The 16842-nt window shown below is 44.0% G+C and overlaps 2 protein-coding genes across 2 annotated transcripts; both read right to left on the reverse strand.

The window, feature by feature from the left end:
• Window positions 1–5758: 5758 nt before the first annotated feature.
• On the reverse strand, window positions 5759–9573 carry tubb6 (tubulin, beta 6 class V). The gene is made up of 4 exons (XM_018765727.2): window positions 9445–9573; window positions 8870–8978; window positions 7333–7443; window positions 5759–6996 (listed from the first exon to the last, which is right to left on the reverse strand). The coding sequence occupies exons 1-4, from the start codon at window positions 9499–9501 to the stop codon at window positions 5933–5935; spliced, it is 1341 nt and encodes a 446-aa protein (XP_018621243.1). The 5' UTR covers window positions 9502–9573; the 3' UTR covers window positions 5759–5932.
• A 1747-nt stretch (window positions 9574–11320) lies between these two features.
• cidea (cell death inducing DFFA like effector a) lies at window positions 11321–16630 on the reverse strand. Its single transcript, XM_018765415.1, has 5 exons — window positions 16529–16630; window positions 15573–15711; window positions 14079–14231; window positions 12981–13153; window positions 11321–12016 (listed from the first exon to the last, which is right to left on the reverse strand). The coding sequence occupies exons 1-5, from the start codon at window positions 16567–16569 to the stop codon at window positions 11917–11919; spliced, it is 606 nt and encodes a 201-aa protein (XP_018620931.1). The 5' UTR covers window positions 16570–16630; the 3' UTR covers window positions 11321–11916.
• Window positions 16631–16842: the final 212 nt, after the last annotated feature.

The following is a 16842-nucleotide window of genomic DNA, read 5'->3' on the forward strand; positions in this document are numbered from 1 at the left end:
ACTGATACAGCAGCTTGCATCAGACAAATACATAATTTAAATAAAGTGTTACTTCTTGGACTGTCATTTTTTCTATTTTAAGCCTTTGTTCTGTTTGTTTAGTTCAAGCCAATTACCGAGTTCTTATTATCCCTCTTCATAGCACAACACACGTGCTAGCTCTGGAGCGGTAAACACGGTATGTTTCAGGTCATCATCGTGCTGCATAATGAGCTGCTGCCCAGTTAGTCTGGTGCTTCCGCACAACTTGCCAAAGTCATGATACCTCCTTCACTGTGCTTTATTCTATTCTATTCTATTCTATTCTATTCTATTGCCATTATACAAGCATAAAAAATTAAATTTCTACAACTGATGCAGCCTAGGTAAATGTAAATGTGATATTAACAACTCGAAATCACATTTTCTTTGCTGTCTCCAGAAAAGGAGCCTCAGTCCTGTTTTCTTTTCCTAGGATCACCATAATATAATGAGCATAAAACATTCTTTATAATTTATATATAACTATGGCATACATTTTTAAACAGCAGGACTTTGGAAAATCAGCTGACAAAGCTCTGTTCTTCCTTGCTTCGCTCTGGCCTTTGATTTAGAGGACGTCCTGTGAAATTGGGAGGCGTAGCATCAGGTCTTGATCATTTTTTACTGCCCAGCATCCCTCAGGTCAAATCATTTTCAATTCTGTATAAGACGTGGGCGTCCTCAATGCCCTCCATCTCAGCTTCGTTTCATTTTACAGGGTCATGCTACCCTGTGGAAGTGACACTTTTGAATTATCCAGTGGAACATCTCATTCATGGGCTGTCAGGTCCATTTAGTGGCTCAAATACCAAGTAATGTGACGCTTTATCATCTGTTAATCCATTATTACTATTTATTAATTTCTTTATGCTTTATTATCGCTGGCTGTGAGTTACCCAGACGCAAGGACCTCTACAGTTCTAGGACCAGAAAGCGAGTGGGAAAAATCACTGCAGACCCTTTATTATTTGAATAAAAGGTCTCCAGATGTTGGCAACCTGCCCATCATAAGTGTTTTATACCCCAGCTTTGCGCACACTTTGTCCGGTGGAGGGCATCACATGCAAAGGAACAACTCTGAGACTTTCCATTGATCAGATGAGTCAGTTAGCCTTATATGGCAATATCTTCGTAGCGCATGTGTGGGCCCATCTGAGTCTCCTCCTCCACCCCCACCCACACACACACACATTTGAAATGCCATAACAGACTATAACCAATTATTATTTTAGTTGCTCAGTAGACTTAATGGAGTTGGCAGACGTGCGTGCCTGACATAGATCACATTTTTACCAATTTATACATGTTATTTGTTTGTTTATTTCTTCCCAAGCACACCCCAGACACTTGTCTAACTAAAAAATTAACTCTTTGTCAGTTGAAAAACTTCTGCAAGCCTTGTGAAAAGCGATGGATTTTGATACAGTTGGAAGGGCCAAAACTCAGAAAATCACAGAGAGCTCTCAGATATGTGTAGATAAAATCATTAATAAAAAAAAACCGCTTTACCTTCTGTAATGCTGTGATTTTATCTGTACGCCTACAGTTGAAGATTATTATGCGCTGTAATCAGTTCTCTTTTGCTGACAGTTGTGCAAAACATTCACTTCTCTTTGTAATGAAGGCATAATGTCCTGCAGTCCAGCTGAAGGCCTTCTGTTCGAGTGAACTCTGTTGTTAGTTTTCCGTCTCCAATCACAGTCATACTCAACATAAACTTTTCAACTGTAACATTTCGCAAATATTTTTTGACAATTAAATGAGCCAAAGAGGGGGTAAAGAAATCGTGTGCGCTTGTTTAATGTTGCAATCCAAAGGCTGTATCACGAGTTACAAACCCATGCCCAAGAGCATCTAAATGGCAGCAGGTGGCACAGTGGTTGCAGCTGCTGACAGGTTGAAATCCCAACTCCTGCTCTAAAACCCTTGATCAAGATAATTACCCCACCGAGCAAATGGTTAATCACTGCAAATAGCTTGCTTTGGAGAAAGGCATCAGCTACATGGATTAGTAATAGTACTGAATCTGTTATTTCTGGGGCGATTTAGATTTACCATAATAGACAGCTGTGATTTGTTTGCGCTTAACGTTTATGAATAAATAATCAATACCTCTGAGAACAAGGGGGAAAAGGTAAAAAAATTCTTGAATAAGCACAGGTGAAAAGGCTGATTCGTAATGTGAACAAATATACTGTATGTACAGTATTTTAAGGGTCAGTCTAGGTTACCTTGTAGGTAAGGCTGTCCTGTGTGTGTTAATGAGAAAATGTTCAGATGGAGACGCTTTGCATCCTGGGCAAGTCCGACATGATGGCGCTCATGACTGGAAGGACCGAAACAAACAGACCCGTGTCCCGTTTTTCTTCAGACCGACAACCTCCTGAACTTGTCTCCTTTTCCGTCACAGTGATGTAAAGCGTATGTTCTCGCTCGCCAACGAGTTATTCCGCCTTCGGAATCTCCTCTCACTTTAAACACGCTGCTTGTTTCAGTGTGTAAAGTTTGTTTGTGTTTATCTCATCCATCCATGCCCTGTGCCTTCAGCGACTGGCTCTAGATCATCACGAAAAGCACTGGATTAGTATTTAAAGAACAGTTAATGGATCAAATATACATAGCTGGCAACCGAGCAAATTTACATATTTGTGTTAAAGTACCAAACCAGCAGTTGCATGCAATCCTCTTGTTAATTCAGTTTATTCTATTTATTTTATTTCTTTTTCTATTTCACTTCAGCGTCATTACATTACTTCAAATTAACTGAACTTGCTGTGGGGAAAACCTCTTTAAGACCCACAGACCCAGATTTTTGTGTGGCTCAGATTCAAACTATTTGTGCGCCTCTTCTGCACATACGCATTCCCCACGGCCTGATTCAGCCGCTCTGCCTCCCTCGCTGTGTGTGTGCTTACCCAGCTGTGCATTCCTTAACCGCTGAATACGAGGCGCCGCAGCTCTGCCCCGCAAAAAAACCCCCCACCTCCACAAATACACTCCCATCATAACATAAACCTAATCTGTGGTATGTATATGTACAGTATATCCACTGCATATACAAACGGAGGTTTCTCATTTAGTATTGGTGGCGTACGGCACTCTTGTGATGACTCACTACTTGGTCTGCTACTGTACGTTCAGTGACCGCTCCCCACCTCCAAGATGAATATACATCACTGGGACCCTTGGCATTTTTACTCAGACCTTCTGTAAAAGCACTCATAATATATGAGTGCTTACATTACCGGTGGCATGATGGCACAGCGAGTACTGCTGTTGTCTCCTAGTACCTGGCTGGTGTGAGAGGACATGGGTTCGATCCCTGCTCGGTCTGTGTGGAGTCTGTGCGGCTTTCCTCCGGGTGCTCTGGTTTCCTTCCACAGTCCAAAGACATGCTGTTCAGGTTCCCCCATAGTGTGTGAGTGACAGAGAGAGTGTGTTCCACTGATGTATGGATGAATGACCCCAGTGTAAATAGTGTATCTAGCAGTGTAAGTCACCTTGGTGAATAAGGTGCGTGGGCTGGTAACACTACATAAATTTCATTGGAAGTTGCTTTGGAGAGAAGTGTCTGCGACATAAATATATGTAAATATAGGTTTCCGGTACATTCTTTAAATGCACTTGTGTCAATGCTCTGAGAAAAAGTGAAAACACTTTCTGGTTCTGTATTACCATGTTGTACTCTCTGCGGTATTTGATGGAGATGAGCAGTTGTGGAACAGAATGTTCCAGGTTTCACGGAGCAGCCCTAAGCTGCTGTTTACCGTTGCGAGTGCCAAAAATTCAAGATTCGCACTAGGCTGGACATAGGACGTCCTTGGCACTGAAGCGCTGGAGTTCAGCAGAAATGAGTCCATATGAGGCTGGGGCTTTTGTCTACACAGTGACACTAAAATGACAGTTTGAAGGCTCTTTCCTCCGTGTTTGACTTTGTAGAAGTTCCGTAACATTGTAGAGACAGCTGACCCCATCCTCTACGTTTTAGGTCAGATATAGCGCGTTTATTTATTCAGCTGATGCTTTTCTCCAAAGTGACTTACACTGTTAAGATACATACAATTATTTACCCGTTTATACAGCAATTTCGGGTAAGGACGTTGCTCAAGGGTATTAAGGCAGTAGGTGTGATTCAAACTGGCAACAGTTGTATTACAAGGCAGAAGCGCCAACTGCTATGTTATCATCAGCTCTGTAGTACATGATTTCCTTGGCTTAAAATACTTTGGGGTTAAATCACACACACTTTCTGAACCGCTTGTCGCATACGGGGTCGCAGCGAACCGGAGCCTAACCTGGCAACACAGGAGAGGGAGGGGACACACCCAGGACGGGACGCCAGTCCATCACAAGGCACCGCAAATGGGACTCGAACCCCAGACCCACCAGAGAGCAGGATCCGGCCAAACCCGCTGCACCACCGCGCCCCCTAATGGTTTAAATCAGAAAATTATATTATTTCGGAAGACAAAAATGTCTGAAAATTTCTAAAAATTTGGCAAAAGCATTCTTTGGTATATTTTGTGTTTATTTATGTCTTTATTCACAATATACTTTCTACACTTATACCTCAAGTCATGAAGACGTCAGTTTCTAACTTAGTGTTCCTTTCACATACTACGTAACAATCAAGGAAATGTTTAATAATACAATTCCTCAATTGAGGGAGGCATGGTGGCCCGGGTCCTGCTCTCGGGTGGGTCTGGGGTTTGAGTCCCCTGTGGGGTGCCGTGCGATGGAATCGCGTCCCGTCCTGGTTGTGTCCCCTCCCCCACCAGCCTTATGCCCAGTATTGCCAGGTTAGGCTCCGGCTCCCCGCGACCCCATATGGGACAAGAGGTTTCAGACGATATGTGTCTGAATTCCTCAATTTATTACCGGGTTGGGTTCTACAAATAATATTAGATAAAATTAAAAGGAGTGAAAAATTTACCATAAGACTTTTTATTCTAGTGTTATCAACAGCTCATGAAATGCAAGCTCTCGGTGTTCCTTCATCCTGGAAGCAGCAGGTGCTTAAAATTACCTGCTTTAAAATGAATTAAGAAATACATCATCTCCAGAACCTCCTATTCACAGTGCTGCGTTCTGCTTCACACACGAGACGGTGCCATGTTTCTCCATCGAGCACCACAGGGGGACAGAGTAAGTTGCACTGCAATACACTATTACAAGGGGAGAACAAATTAAAAACTGCTCCACCTTCAATCCCAACTGCGTACCTCAACATAAACTTTAACAAAACCAGCCACGAGCATGCATCAGATAAATATATCCATCAGCTCCTGGTTAATGTTTGCAGTCCAAAAAAAAAAAAAAAAAAAAAAAAAGACAGACACCTAACTATTTTTCCACTAAGTAGTTTCTGTAGAATTTTCAGATCTAGCAATAACAAATTTTTTTAAAAAAAAAGGTAATTGTTATCCTTCTGTGCAAAGTGCAAAGATTTTGCAGTGCAGGCAGACATACACTTCTGATGAATGCTGCATATTTTGAGCATGCTGGATGAGGATATGCTAGTCGGTGGTCCGTTATAACCAAACTTCAAAGTTAAGTTTCCTGTAGCTCCTTAAACAAATGTATTGACTGAGATCAGCGATTTCTCGTTAATACAGGTCGTTGAAGTCTATTTTTATGTTGTATGTACCATGGTTTGTAAGCTGAGGTCCAAGGGTTAATAAAGTATAAAAACCACACTTTAGCATCTTCCCCTCACGACTGAAAACTCAGGAGAAGATTTTGCTAATGATTTTTATTGAAAATATTCCTCACATCACCTCAAGAGGCTTTCAAGCTCTTTTGGAAGCAACTTCAGAGCTTCAAACATTTCACTATAATACTTTGATGTAACTCAGTGCATTACTCCACAGGAAGAACAATCTTGCACTTTAAAGAGGTGGCAAACTGCCCATCACTCGTTGATCTCCTCTTCCTCATCCTCAAACGCCTCTTCGCCATCATTGGCCGTGGCCTCCTGGTACTGCTGGTACTCGGACACCAGGTCATTCATGTTGCTCTCGGCCTCGGTGAACTCCATCTCGTCCATGCCTTCGCCCGTGAACCAGTGCAAGAAGGCCTTGCGGCGGAACATGGCCGAGAACTGCTCGGAGATGCGCTTGAAGAGCTCCTGGATGGCCGTGCTGTTACCGATGAACGTGGAAGACATCTTGAGGCCGCGTGGTGGGATGTCGCACACGGCCACCTTCACGTTGTTAGGGATCCATTCCACGAAGTAGCTGCTGTTCTTATTCTGGATAGCCAGCATCTGCTCATCCACCTCCTTCATGGACATGGGCCCGCGGAAGACGGTGGCCACGGTCAGGTAGCGCCCGTGGCGCGGATCGCAGGCCGCCATCATGTTCTTGGCATCGAACATCTGCTGGGTGAGCTCGGGCACAGTTAGGGCACGGTACTGCTGGCTCCCCCTGCTGGTGAGGGGAGCGAAGCCCGGCATGAAAAAGTGCAGGCGGGGGAAGGGCACCATGTTCACGGCCAGCTTACGGAGATCGGCATTGAGTTGGCCCGGGAAGCGCAGCGATGTGGTGACGCCGCTCATGGTGGCCGACACCAGGTGGTTGAGGTCCCCGTAGGTGGGCGTGCTCAGCTTGAGCGTGCGGAAGCAGATGTCGTACAGCGCCTCGTTGTCGATGCAGTACGTCTCGTCGGTGTTCTCCACCAGCTGGTGCACGGACAGCGTGGCGTTGTAAGGCTCCACGACCGTGTCGGACACCTTGGGCGAGGGCATGACGCTGAAGGTGTTCATGATGCGATCAGGGTACTCCTCGCGAATCTTGCTGATGAGCAGGGTGCCCATGCCGGAGCCCGTGCCGCCACCCAGCGAGTGCGTGAGCTGGAAGCCTTGCAGGCAGTCGCAGTGCTCGCACTCCTTCCGCACCACGTCCAGCACCGAGTCCACGAGCTCCGCCCCCTCCGTGTAATGGCCCTTGGCCCAGTTGTTGCCCGCACCTGTTTGCCCTGTAAGTGGCAGAAACATGAGATGCTGCGACAAACTACGCCCACCCCGCTGCCTCGGCCCACTGGAACATACGCGGACCGTCACGTGTTCAGGGATGGGTCAGCGGGAGGAAGTGGTACGATTAACACGTCTAATTAGACACGTAAGCCCCTTTGGTGGAAGAAAGGAAAAAACCCAACACCGCCCCCCACACACACACACACACACACACGTGTTACATAATAACCGTAACTGTTACCATGAAGGGCAGTTGCCCAAAAGGCATTCGTGTTTGACACTACACATAACTGGTATGCAAGTCGGGCGCAGAACACGTTGTGATCCTTCCAGCTCACCAAAAATGAAGTTGTCCGGTCTGAAAAGCTGCCCAAAAGCCCCGGAACGAACACTGTCCATGGTTCCTGGTTCTAGGTCCACCAAAATTGCTCGAGGTACATATTTGTGAGCTAAAGAGGAGGGGGAGGGGAGGGGAGGGGAGAAGAAGAAAAAAAAAAAAAAAAAAGACATTTGTTGATGGTGATGATGATGATGATGATAATAATAATAATAATATTAAGCTCTATACAGATGATGTCTGTCAGGAAGAAAGTTGGATAAACCAGTTTATGCACAAACTATTATTTATCCATTTATACAGCAGGGTATTGTTACTGTATCAGTTTATGGTAAGTATCTTGACGGGGGGAGCAAACTATAAACAATCTAGTCATCGATATTAAGGTTCTACTGTTGGTACTGAGGTACATACTAATACATCAAATTAAACAAAGTTTAAGTTGTATTATTAAACAATACAATCATAAGTTATATTAATAATGCAATTATTAATTTGCACTGGTAAGTGTATATCCTAAAGTTTTTTTTAAAACCCAGTTACACATTTGTATTTAATCCTGTACTAATTTTCACTTCTGTTCTCACATTACTTAGATTTACTCAAACTGTGTGATTTTTATCTGTTCTCTTAATAGAACAACATGCCTGGATGAGCATCCTCCACATGTCCAAACATACGTACTTATTTTCATCTGATGCTTTTCGTGAAGCATCAGCCATTTACCCTTTTATACAGCTGGGTAATTTTTACTGCATCAGTTCAGGGTAAGATCAAGGGTACTGCAGAAGAAGGACTTTGTGTGAACCTGGTCACCGAAATGGAAGAAGCAGCTCTGACCACTAGGCAACCGCAACCGCACACACACGCCATCTGAAACCGCGTGTCCCCATACAGGGCTGCAGGGAGCCAGAGCCTAACCCGGCAACACAGGGCGAAGGGCTGGAGGGGACACACCCAGGACGGGATGCCAGTCCATCGCAAGGCACCCCAAGCGGGACTCGAACCCCAGACCCACTGGAAAGCAGGACATTGTCAAACCCACTGCGCCACCATGCCCCCCCTCCAGTAGGCAACCGACTTGTTTAATTGCAAGTTCTTACAATAGCTTATAAATATGCATTATTATGTGCCGTAGCGGTTAGAGCTGCTGCTCTCAGATCCAAAGTTTGTAGGTTCGGGTCTCACCGATAGTTGTAGTAAATTGCTCCAGTAAAATTACCCAGCTCTATAACTGGGTAAATAATTGCAAACAGATTGACATTACGAGCGGCTTTGGAAAGAAGTGTCAGATACAGGAATATAAAAGCAGGGTTTTTACTGCCTTACAAATGAGAAAGACACGCCAACAGGAAGTGTGGTGGTTAAGGGGAAGGAACAAGTCTGGACCTCATCCACACCAGTGCGTGGGCTCTAGCGACAATCCATGTGTACAGTGCAAAATATGGTAAACTGAAAGTGCCTTTGGATTTGAAGGGGTGTGGGGAGGATGACAGGCATGCTGAGTCACACACACACTCACAGTGACACACACTCACAGGACGCCTCGTTGTAGTACACGCTGATCCTGTCCACCTGCAGCGCCGAGTCGCCCACGTAGTTTCCCGCGGGATCGATGCCGTGTTCGCCGCTGATCACCTCCCAGAACTGCACACATGGCCAGAGCGCGCGCACGTGAACGCGGCGGAGGGAGGCGCGCTCTCGCCCCCTCTGTCTCTCTCTCTCTCACACACACACACACACACACACACACACACACACCGTTTCCCGTCCGATCAAGCGGCTACACTTTTCCCCACCGCTGTCTGCCAAACACACACTGGACTGGAAACAAATACACGATCATCTTTCCACAATTTTTTTCTTTTTAAATAATTTTTAAAAATTTAAAAGCTTCCAGTCCAGATATTTCCACTTTTTTTTTTAATCTGTGGCACTTCTAACAAATAGAAATGATCCGACCACGTTTTCATTCATTTATTTGTAGCCCCGGCTGTTACTGAAGTTTGAAACAATCATGGAAAGTTGACTTGTGACAAACTTAGTTACCCGAGACTAAGAAGGTAAAACTGCAGTTAGCACCAAAGAACAGAAGAAGTTGCTGGTAACTCGCCTTCGTTCCGATCTGGTTGCCGCACTGGCCCGCCTGGATGTGCACGATCTCCCGCATTGTGATTGTGCGCCTCTCAGTCGCGACCCCACACACACTCCTCTAGTCTGCGCTGCGCTGCGCTCTTTACAGGCAGTCGGGAGCGCGCAGCGCACAGAGCAGCCACACCCGGAGCCCGTGGGCTGGACCCCCCCCCCATGAATGACAGGGCAGCCGTGCAATGGCGAGTCCGGCCACGCGCGCTCTTATTAACCGCACCATCGCTCCGCATCACTACTCTACCACTAATAATTAATCGAACCCATTGGTTCTTCACCGTGTTGCGCTCCTTATAATTATTTAACCTTTTCTACAACGGTCTTTTTTTTTTTTCGGAGCCAGGTCCGTACCTCGAGCGAGGCTTGCTACATACAGCAAGAGTAGGTTTCGAACCCGTCTCTTTTCAGTCTTTTTGAGATATAAACAATGAATGAACTTGAATCAGGTCCCTCACTTTCATTTCTGTGGCATGCTGGGGTCTTTCAGGGAGCAGGACTGAGGACACATCAGGGTACGTGTGAAATTTCTTTTATTATGGACACAACTGGTAGTATAGTGGTTAGAGCCTTTGGAACCAAAGGGTGCAGGTTCGAATCCCACCCTCCAGCTACCCTGGAGTAAGGTACTTACCCTCGATTGCTCCAGTAAAATTACCCAGCTGTACAAAAGGGTAAATAACTGTAACCATTACACTAAGTTGCTTTGGAGAAAAGTGTCAGCTAAATTAATACAGTAAGTGTAAATTTGTACTTTTTACAAACGGTGACTGGAAAGGGACAACAGTGAGGGACTCGACCTGGTGAAGGTCTGCAAAGTCATTTCTCACCGAAACAGGTGCAGGGAAGGGTTAAACAAAGGGTGATGAGGACACTGACTGCTACTTACCCTGAACTGACACAGGAAATATTACTCAGCTCTTTAAATGGGTACATATTTGGGTAAAAGTTCCTGAACATGCTGTCATTTTGGAGAAATAATCAGGTAAATAAATGTAAATCTGTACAGTGTTTCCTTCTCAGAACCTTTCGTAAAAAGGATGGCACAGCTGGCAGTGTAGTAGTTAGCGCTGCTGTCTTTGGACCCAAAGGTTGCCGGTTCAAATCCCACATCCAGCTGTAGTACCCTGGAGCAAGGTACTTAACCTAAATTGCTCCAGCAATTACCCAGCTGTATAAATATGTAAATAACTGTAAAATATCTCAACATTGCAAGTCATTTTGGAGAAAATTGTCAGCTAAATGAATTAATGTAATAAAAGACCAGTTTAAATAAATAATCTTGTGTTTTTCAATTTAAAGTAAAAACACATTAGGTCCAGGATAGGTCTAGCCACATATCAGCTGGATTAAAGGGTTTTATATGAGATTTTTACAAATAATAGTGTCTAGCAGGGTACCATACAGTCTCTGTACATGTTCAAGAGTACAGAAAGGAGGAGTTCAAAACCAAGAACTAAGTTCTAACATAGTGTCAGTTCTGTAATTAGAAGAGAACTGAGTTAATTTTACACCGTACCGGAAATCCCAGGCTGACAAGGTTAAAAACCCCACAACCGCCGCCTCCCGCAAAGCCACGGAAGATCAGGGATTTGCACCAACACCACATTTCCCATTGTTTCTTCAGCGAAACCGCCTCTCTGCGGGACATTCTGCGTCCGACCACCTCTCAGCAGCACCCGCATGATTAGGAGATTACGGGGATCAGCAACCCCACACAAAGAAAGTCATTACTCCATGGAAAGCAGCGCATTAAGGGTTTAAAAATGGAATTTCAGAAGCGGTGCACCGAGTTTTGAATTTGGCCTGTATTTTAAATGCATTCTATTAAAAGAAGCAAGAAACAGAGCCTTAGACAAAGTTACCCCAGATAAAGAGCAATATTTAAAGAATTTTTTGCATGCACTTTTTATTATATATGAGAAGTGAGCAGCACATTGTACTGTCAGTAGCTTTAGACATTCAGATCTAATCCAGCTGCCTTCTTTAATGATTAAGGCTCATGGGGGTCTCATAACTGAACCTTTTGTTTTATGTACAGCACATCTATTTTAGATTATTTTGATTCCAGCCCATCATCATAACTTCAATTATGAGACAATCTGGTCGGCTATTCAAACCGCAAGCTACAACCCAAGTGAAACATTTTAGCTCGATGACCACAATAAGAATATCAATGTACAGGAATTGATTCGTTAGCAAAACAGAAAAAGTGAGAAATCTGTTCATGCGAATGAAAGAGAGATGTTAGATGTTTTAGTTTCAGGTCACCAGACACAGTACTTTCAGTAATCCATTGTGTTTAGAGTTGCTAAAGGTGCTTAGATGGTTCTTAAAGTGCTGGGTGGCAGGGAGCATCTCCTTGGTCCAAGGGATACTACATCATTTGAGTCAGATGCAGCACTGCAGAAGGACAGAAGGCAGCACACATGCCCATGGTCTAGTCATCCTCCCCTACATACTGCAGGAGGCAGGATGAGCTGCAAATGAGCAGGTGACCGGCCACCTGAGACACGTACGTCAGACACCGCAAGATTGACCTGGAAGTTGGAGACATGAGCAAATCAATTAGTCAACAGCACTGACAGCTCTTTGCTTTTCTTCACATGCTGTAAACTGTAGTGCCTAAAACTGATATACATTCGCCATGCTGCTGATGGCTCATGGTGAGATACAAGAATTTTGCATCACCACAAATCATCATAAATATCTCCTGAAGAGGTTTACTTTGAATTTTTGTGAATACTGGCAATTATGCAAGTTTTTGGCTTAAGTAGGGAATTTTTTTTTTTTTTTACATATAAATTTAAGTAATTTGCTGATATGGGGGGAGAAAAAAAAATCACAGGCACTGGGATGAGCCAAAAAATGATGACCCACTTCAATAGTAGATTTTCCACAGCTGAAGTTTAAATGAAACTGTTGCTCTTTTCTGCAGGTTATCGTTGACCTGCCAAAGCACTGACATCCCCCATCCTTGTCTATTTCCACTGGTTTCCTGTGCCCGTATCAAGTTCAACACGGATCTGCACCTTGATACCTACAGAACCCAATTTACCCACTACACCCCAGCAAGAATACTGTGCTCTTCCGGCTGCTTGTTTGTCCTGCTCACAAGGAGTCCAAAATTGAAACACTGTAGGTTCTCAGGTTTGGGGGTGGGATGAGATCCCTCTGTCCCTCAGAGCTGCTGAATCCCTATTAACATTCACAAAGGGTCTTAAAAGCCATCACCATTCCTTTCATACTCCAAAGACATTTTAGGTGAACCGATGGCTCTAAATTGCCCTGCAGTGTGTGTACGAGCGAGTGAATGAGCGTGCTTGCCCTGTGCTCAGCTGCCATCATTCAGGGTGTACCCTGCCTCTTGTGCGAAAGTTGACAGAGTAAAACTTCTGTAAGGTGGTGTCCGGTGACAGTCGTACAAGTGGTCTTTTCACATGCCTCGCGATCACTGCTCAACTGTCCCACAGTACGATATATTCTTCTATTGTCTGTACTCACTTGACAATCTCTTTTGCCCTCATGAACTGGATGTCATATGACAAGGTGTAAGCATCATACAGAGACGCTTTAATGGTCAGGCAGCCAATGAAGTCCTTTGGATTCAGCTTGTAAAGGTCAAAGCTCAACTTGGCAATTTCATTTTTCCTGGGTCGTCGGAAACCTGGGAGGCCCTATAACAGAGGACAAATAAAGCCATGTTGTGTTTGTCTTCAGGATGATCTCAGTAAACAAATGGGTTCACAGCTGAAGTTGAAGGAGGTTGTCTATGTAAAAAGTTTCCCAGAATGCACTGCGAGTTCCACAAAGTTATTTAAATGAAGCCGCACTGCCCTCTTGTGAGATGTAGAAGAAACCAGGCCTCGAGGTGTCCACCGAAGGGTAATATAGTACAGTTCATGTGCGTGCAACTGGACCTGGGGCAACTGGATATTGAACTGACTGGACAATCCAATGAATCTCAATATTTCTTTAAAAAATGAAAATGTGCAGGTTAATGCTCTCAGAAACCACTTGCTTTTTTCTGCTGTCCCCCTATGACATTTAAACGTAATATTTGTTTGAAATTATTATAAATACATCACCGTCATGAATAATATATTTATATATCTAAAGTGATTTTCAAGCACATAACTTCCAATACATTACTTTTTTTGGGGTGGTGCACAATTGGAAGGAATTGCCATATTCTTTGCAGCAGCCTCCTCCCTCTTTTTGCTATCAGTTATTTTTCTCCCCAGTGGTAAGATATTGGGTGAAATTAAAAATTTGTTTAAAAAATAACTTTCTGCATGCACAACCAGCATAAAAAATATCATTTTAAAAAAAATTTCATTTACAAATAAAATTGCTATGACATAAAAATGACAAACTATGCGGTATATTGGAATGAGCAGTCAGTTGTATGAGCCTGTTAGTGTGGTCACGGAGGGATCAACTGTGCCATGATACAAATGGAAATTTTCCTTTGCATCTTAACCCCAATTGAAATAAAGCATGGAGAAGAAAGACAGTAGTCACTGGTGGCATTTAAACAGCAAGCACTACAGTCAGCAAATCTGCAAATTAATTTAGGGCTGACGATCCAACCAGAGTCACCTTCCTTTGTGTCCACATCTGCCCCCTCTCTAGCACCATGAGCTGAGTGTTGGCTGGCAGAGACTGGAAGAAGGCCTCGGTGTCCACCACGGTACCGTCTTCCTCCAACACGAGCGTCAGGAAATGACACGTCAGCAGGAAGACGCTGGAGGTCTACACAGCAGACAGGCACCGAACGGAGTGAATGTGGGACCGGATTAACCCAACTCCCTTCCACAGTGTTTACAGCTTGCGTCTGGTGTTCCTGCGTGTCAGTGATCAATAAGATGGGGAACGCTGTACATGCTTATGCAATGAAGCAGTCAACAATCAACATTAAACTGGACTATGTGGAGAATATGTAATTTTTCATCATTTGAAATTAGTTTTAATGTAGCTTGAATGTAAATTGTGTGAGACAGAGTGTGTTCCACTGATGTATGGATGAGTGACCCAGTGTAAGTAGTGTATCTAGCAGTGTAAGTCACTGCGGTGAATACGCTGTGTGGACTCATAACACTACGTAGAGTTCATTGGAAGTTGCTTTGGAGAAAAGTGTCTGCTAAATAACACACACACACACACACACACACACACCTGAAACCGCTTGTCCCGTACAGGGTCACGGAGCCTAACCCGGCAACACAGGGCAAAGGGCTGGAGGGGGAGGGGACACACCCAAGACAGGACACCAGTCCATCGCAAGGCACCCCAAGTGGGAGAGCAGGACCCAGTCCAACCCACTGCGCCACTGCCCCCCCCCCCGCTAAATGAATGTAGTGCAAATTTAAAATAGGACAACTATTATTCTGCTTTTTATACATTGTACAGATAATAAAGCAAACTGAAAGTGGCCAGATGCTGATGAATGATACACACATTGTTTCAAGTTAATAATAGACAAGTCTTGTGATGGATGGGCATTGTGTCCGTAGTGTTCCCTGCGTCATGCTCTATTCTTCCACGATAGATTCTGGTACCAAGTGACCGTATGTATATAGGACAAGCTTTGAGAAAAATGGAATAAATAAGTCTTATGCTGGAATTTTCAATTCATTATAGCTTCACCTGAGGTTTTCCTGAATCTAAACTGAGAATATATGGAGGGGCCTGTGCTGACTATTAAGTTTTATTGATTGTGGTGCCGTGGGACTGATTTACAAACAAATTGAGTTATGGACAGATGAATGGTTCCAACTGTGTTTTGTAGGTTAATAACTCCGTGTCCTCAAATGTGTCCTCCAACTTATACTTCTTTTTGGAGGCATTTTACTACCATGTAAAGCCTATCACAGGCTGTTTTTGTTAAATTTTTAAAAAAAAAAAAAAAACTTTCAAAAGCCTATAATCCTCCCCATAAATCCCATGATGTGAGCCTAACTATTGCACACGGTTTAGGGGGTGGTGAGAGGGATATATCAGAGATTTAGAGGGGAGGGGGTGCACATGAACCCTCTTGGACACAATGTCGTGAGTGTTGAGCCAAGGCTAACACGCTCGAAACGAGCCTCCCACCTTGTTGACAAGGTCCTCCAGTGAACTGGCCACCACACCCCTCCGCCTGCTCCGGTTGTGAGTGCAAATCCTGAAGGGCCGGGGCTTAGCCAGGGGCAGGACATGCTGGCTGAGGGACAGACCCACCGAGGACACGGACCTGCGAGACAGCGCCAGGTTAGATCCCTGCGACACACACCTGGTAGAAAGGATTAATCACACAGGACAGGCACACACACTCCTGTAATTCAATCACTGTTACACTGAAACAAAGTGACCACACCAAAACTTGACACACAACAAAAAAAATCAGTTACCAGTCCAGCACAGTATAAATTACTAATTTTTGATATTTAGGTCCAATCTTGAATGCCTAAGAAGAATCCCACTTCACATCTCACAAACCTGTTGTTGAGCATTTAGTATAATTATTAAAGTTAAAAATCCTCCTGATGAGTTGTATTAGAGACGTAGTGTTGGCGCAGCCTCACCTGAGTGATTATAATAAACTGAAATACTGATTATGGATAGATAAGGTACTTATTGCCATTGTATGCAATACAATGAATGAAAATTTGTGTGGCAACCCAGGGAACAGTGGCAGAAGGAACACTTAAGTAAATGACAATCTGTGAAAGAATGAATAAAAAAAAAAGAAAAATAAATAAAATAAATCAATTATTATTTATAACATTTTCCATTATGTATAAATAAGACGCACCAAAAGAGACTGAGCGGGTGCGGTCCGGACAGTTTGCTTTTTACTTTGAAAATGAAACATTCAGTTTTATACTAGTATACACCGGGGGAAAAAAAAAAAAAAAAAAATCAAATGTGCGTCCAAACCAAAGAGCTTTTAACTTATTTTCAGCACTTAGTTAGTTATTTCAGCCATTGCTGTTTTCAGAGTGGAGTTAATTTATTCGGGACAAAACTAAGAAAAGGGGTAGAATTAAGTATTATTAAGGTGTACTAACCGCAGTACCGACACGGGGGTGAGCGCTCTCATAAACTCCATCACGCGCAGCCGCAAAAATCAATATTCCATGGAGAGGGGGGAAAAAGAAATCACTGCGGCACAAGACAGTAACAAAGAACACATCTAGTCGCGGTGACGACTCGCTTTAATAACACCGGTCGAATGCGATTGGCTGTTCCGCGGCTACGACTAATCTGATTGGACAGGGGGTGGAGTCCTGGAAACGGCGGCATTAAGATCTCCGTGTCAAATCCCACCTCCTGCTGTAGTCCCGTTGAGCAAGGTGTTTACCTTGAATTAATATAGTAAGAA

This window comes from Scleropages formosus, chromosome 5, assembly GCF_900964775.1.
Source record: "Scleropages formosus chromosome 5, fSclFor1.1, whole genome shotgun sequence".
Taxonomy (NCBI): domain Eukaryota; kingdom Metazoa; phylum Chordata; class Actinopteri; order Osteoglossiformes; family Osteoglossidae; genus Scleropages; species Scleropages formosus.